The sequence below is a fragment of the Miscanthus floridulus genome, unplaced genomic scaffold (genome assembly GCF_019320115.1).
Source record: "Miscanthus floridulus cultivar M001 unplaced genomic scaffold, ASM1932011v1 fs_142_6_7, whole genome shotgun sequence".
NCBI classification, from domain to species: Eukaryota; Viridiplantae; Streptophyta; class Magnoliopsida; order Poales; family Poaceae; genus Miscanthus; species Miscanthus floridulus.
Genome location: NW_027096265.1, coordinates 34890 through 39315, shown reverse-complemented (window position 1 = coordinate 39315; position 4426 = coordinate 34890). Strand labels below are relative to the sequence as shown.

The 4426-nt window shown below is 57.4% G+C and overlaps 1 protein-coding gene across 1 annotated transcript; it reads left to right on the top strand.

Moving 5' to 3' along the window:
• The first annotated feature begins 526 nt into the window (after positions 1–526).
• LOC136530482 (phospholipase A1-Ibeta2, chloroplastic-like) lies at positions 527–2526 on the top strand. The gene has a single exon (XM_066523215.1). The coding sequence runs from the start codon at positions 654–656 to the stop codon at positions 2280–2282; it is 1629 nt and encodes a 542-aa protein (XP_066379312.1). The 5' UTR covers positions 527–653; the 3' UTR covers positions 2283–2526.
• The last annotated feature ends 1900 nt before the right edge of the window (positions 2527–4426 follow it).

Below are 4426 nucleotides of genomic sequence, written 5' to 3'. Positions count from 1 at the left end.
CCTCCCGCGCCGCCGCAACCAAGAAGAAGGAGATGTCGGTGTTGCTGATGGTGGCCGCTCTGGCCGCGGCCATCCTCTAGGTGACCGCCTCGGCACCGCTGCTCCGCGCGGCCACCCAGCCTAGCCCCGGCTGCCGCGAGCGCGGGCGCGTGGGAGCTCCGCCTCGGCCGCCGCGGGCGAGCTCCGCCGCGGCCGCGGGCGAGGCCGCGGGCGAGCTCCGCCCCGACCACACGCACGAGAAGAGAGAGAGAGAGTTTGAGAGAGAGAAAGTTTGAGAGAGAGGATAGGGATGAGAGGGGTATTATGGACGTTTTGACTGACCGGACCCACTTATTAGGACTCTCAAATGATGAAAACGAACAGAACACCGACGAAATGGCTTGTGTACAGTCAATTTTTTTTATAATTTATATGTAATTATAAACTTTCTTAATAGCATACGTGTAAAAGGCCTCTTAATAATAGTCATCCTCCGCCCCGGACGCTTCCTCCCCGGTTATAAAACCCCGTCGCCCGCCGTGTCATCTCACATTTCGGAAGCTAGCTAGCTCGGTGTCCTTCCGAGTAATAAGTCTACAGGGCAGCATCGCACATCGACTAGGATCGCAGTCGCAGCTGCAACCGACGACGGCGGAGGAGCAACAGGGAACCCGATGACAATTGCAGCCGCGGTGACCGCGCCCACGTCCGCGCCAGTGCACGTCGCGCCGCGCCGCGCCACCCCCGCAGTCGTCCAGCCGCGCGCCGCGCCGCGCCGGGACCCGTCGCCGCTGAACCCCAACACGCCGGCGCAGGCGCTCCGCTGCGGCGGCGGGTCTCCTGCTGCTGCGGCCACGGACGGCGGCGCCAGGGCTCACATCGCCAACCTTGACAAGGTGCTCGGGAAGCCGCCGCAGGTGCCGAGGCCCGCCGAGACCGCGAGCAACAAGCAGGGGCAGGGGCAGGACGGCGAGCAGGAGCCGCTCAACGTCAGGCACGGCCTGCTGAACGCGCTGAACCTGTCCTTCTTCGTGCCCATGCCCGGGATGCGGGCGCGGACGGCCGCCGACGAGCACATGTCGCCGCGGAGCCTCATGCACATGCAGCAGCTCCTCTCGGCCGACTCCCCGCGGTCCTCGCCGAGGTGCACCATCGCGCCGCGGTGGCGCAGGCTCCACGGTGAGGGCGGCTGGGAGGGCCTCCTCGACCCGCTGGACTCCGACCTCCGCCGGGAGCTGCTCCGGTATGGCGACTTCGTGCAGGCCGCGTACCAGGCGTTCCACTCCCTGCCCACCGCGTCGGCGAGGCACCGCGGGCTGATGCTCCCCGACCGCTCCTACCGCCCCACGCGCAGCCTCTTCGCCACCTCCGCGCTGTCCATGCCGCCGTGGGCCAAGCGCCCCAACACGCCCGAGTGGCTCACGCAGCAGTCCAACTGGGTCGGCTACGTCGCCGTCTGCGAGTCGGAGCGGGAGGTCGCCCGCATGGGACGCCGCGACATCGCCATCGTGCTGCGCGGCACCGCCACCTGCCTCGAGTGGGCGGAGAACCTCCGCGCCTCGCTGGTGCCCCTCGACGGCGACAGCAGCGACGGCGCCGACATGCCGGGAGCGGAGGAGCCCAAGGTGGCGCGGGGCTTCCTGAGCCTGTACAAGACGGCCGGGGAGAAGGTCAAGAGCCTGTCGGAGGAGGTGATGGACGAGGTGCGGCGCCTCATGGACAAGTACAAGGGCGAGGAACTCAGCATCACGATCGTCGGACACAGCCTCGGCGCCGCCCTGGCGCTCCTCGTGGCCGACGAGGTCGCCACGTCCATCCCCGACGCGCCCCCCGTCGCCGTGGTCTCCTTCGGGGGCCCCAAGGTGGGCAACACCGCGTTCGTCGATAGGCTCACCAGCAGCGGCAAGGTCAACGTCCTGCGCATCGTCAACGCCGGCGACGTCGTCACCAAGGTGCCCGGGGTGGCGCCGCGGCTGCCGCACAAGAAGGAGCAGTACCAACACGTGGGCGCGGAACTTCGGATCGACAGCAAGAACTCGCCGTGCCTCCGACCGGACGCGGGGCCCGCGTGCCGCCACGACCTGGAGGCGTACCTGCACCTCATCGACGGGTTCACGGGGACGGGGCGCCCGTTTCGGCACGACGCGCGCCGCAGCGTGATCCGCCTCCTGCAGCTGCAGAGGGGCAACGTCAAGAAGGAGTACGTGAACCGTGCGCGCGAGCTCGGCGTCGACCCCGCCGCGCCGGCGGACGTCGGCCGTAGCATGGCGTACGGCAACTGCACCGTCGCGAGCCCCTCGTGAGGGATCAAATTATTATTACGTCTCCTTCGGTGGACCGTCTTGTAAATTTTGTAGGAGAAAGAAGAATTCTTTCGTTAGTTGCGGGTGCGAACCGGGAAAGATGAAGATCTCCCATTTTCCGTTTCGTTTCGTTTTGACATCGACGCATGTGTACAGGAAAAAAATCAAGCAAGCGCAAGTGCGCGCGCAGCACAATCAATAAGTGAAAGCGTGACCTTGATTTTGTGAAATGTTCATTGCCAGTTGCCACTTGCCACTTGCCATTGTGAAATGTTCAATGCACAATGCTTCAGTGTTTCTTTCCGAGAGAGACTGCCTACTCCATAGTAACTTGGAAAATTTCAACTCTTTGGATTGGATGTTATATTAAAAATTGACTGCATGGTGGGGTGGGGGGTGGGTTAACCAGGATTATTGGGCCTTCTGTAGTTGGACTGATTCTTGCATGTCATCATGTTATAAACGGGACGTAATGACATTTATTATCAACGTCAAAGCATCGGTAGAACCGAAAGGCCCTGTTCGGCTTACCTCATATTCGGCTTGTTTTTCAGTTGGAACAGTATTTTTCTCTCGTAACAATTCAGTCAGAACAGTGTTTTTAGCTAGTTTCAGCCAAATTTCATGCCTATCCTGGAAGCCTGCGCAAGTTCTCAGGAGATTTTTACTACTAAAATCACATTCGTAGATGTAAGTTTGTGAGACTTGCGCGCTTTCCTAATCTTTTCCTCTGCTCAATCCTATTGACTCTGTTTAGATGAATTAGAACGAATTGTTAGCTATGCCTAAAAATTAGCCGGTTGTTAGCACATGTTTAATTAATTGGATTCATAGCTAATATCTTCATGCGTGACTACAAGTAGACTAGTGTGCTTCTTTAATTAACTTTCTCTTTCCTCTCTGTCGGAGACCTAATACCAGGATACCCCAGAAGGTGGAACCAATAACCACCGAACGTGAAAAACTTCTGGACGCATAAAGGCGCCATATCATCCCTTGTTCGAGTGACAGGAGTTCTGTTCCGCCTCGCCCGACACCTTTGGGACGGGCTCGGTCTCGCCCGAGGGCCGAGGGATAAACTCCGTCTCGCCCGACTGAAAGGTCCTTGTTTGGTTTTGGTAATTGAGTGACAACTTAGGTGGACTAATTGTGTCTATGTGAGATACACAGGTGATTAGTCCACAGGTACATGTGTGTGAGCAACATATGCCATGAAGGTGAAAATGGCTTGGAGATGTTGCAAAGCTCACACATGTGATGATGAAGGAGCTTATTGCACATGAGACATGACATTGAGTCATGTGATCAAGGTGGAGAAGATCAAGACAAGACTTGGCTTGATGGACCGGTTGCAAGCATGAAGGGCAAGTCGAAGGCTTTGGAGTGATGGACCGCGTGGCGGTGAAGCTTGAGCAAGACTTGGCGCCGATGGACGATGGCAACGGTGAAGAGCAAGTAGAGTCAAGATCGATGAACCAATATGATCATGTGATGATATGAAGTGGATCATATCATTGTTGATCGTGTTGGTGCATGTGTTGCATCAACATTGGAGGAGATGGAATGGAATGCGCAAGGCAAAGGTATAACCTAGGGCATTTCATTTCACCAGTCATAGGTGTGTAGAGAAGTTTATGACCGGGTTTAGGATAGATGGCCGTACTATCAAGAGGGGCAAACTTGTTTGCATATCGGTCATCTAGTGCCACTCGAGTGATCTAACTTTGCATTGTCGCTAGGATCGAGTGGCGTGGCAAGTTGAGTGGCTAACATCCTTTGGGAAATGATTGTGAAAAGCTAACACACATACACATTGTGGTGTACACTTGGTGGTGTTGGCACATTTACAAAGGAGGTGGTGTTTGCAGGGGTGAGATGGGTTTTGGGTCCCTCTCTCCCTCCCGCCGAGCTTGCGAGGCGAGATTCGGCGCTTTCGGGAAAATGGAATGCCTATTTTCTATTGCGCCGGATGCAAGTTCTTGGTGGTTAGCACATTGGAGCAAGGGTGAAGAAGTTAGAAGTGAAATCGAGTTGGTCACGAAGATGCCGGTGTCGGTCAACTGACCGGACGCTGGATCTAAATGCACCGGACGCTGGAAGGCTGCGTCCGGTCAGGCTGACGTACGGTGACGCAGTAGCTGGAG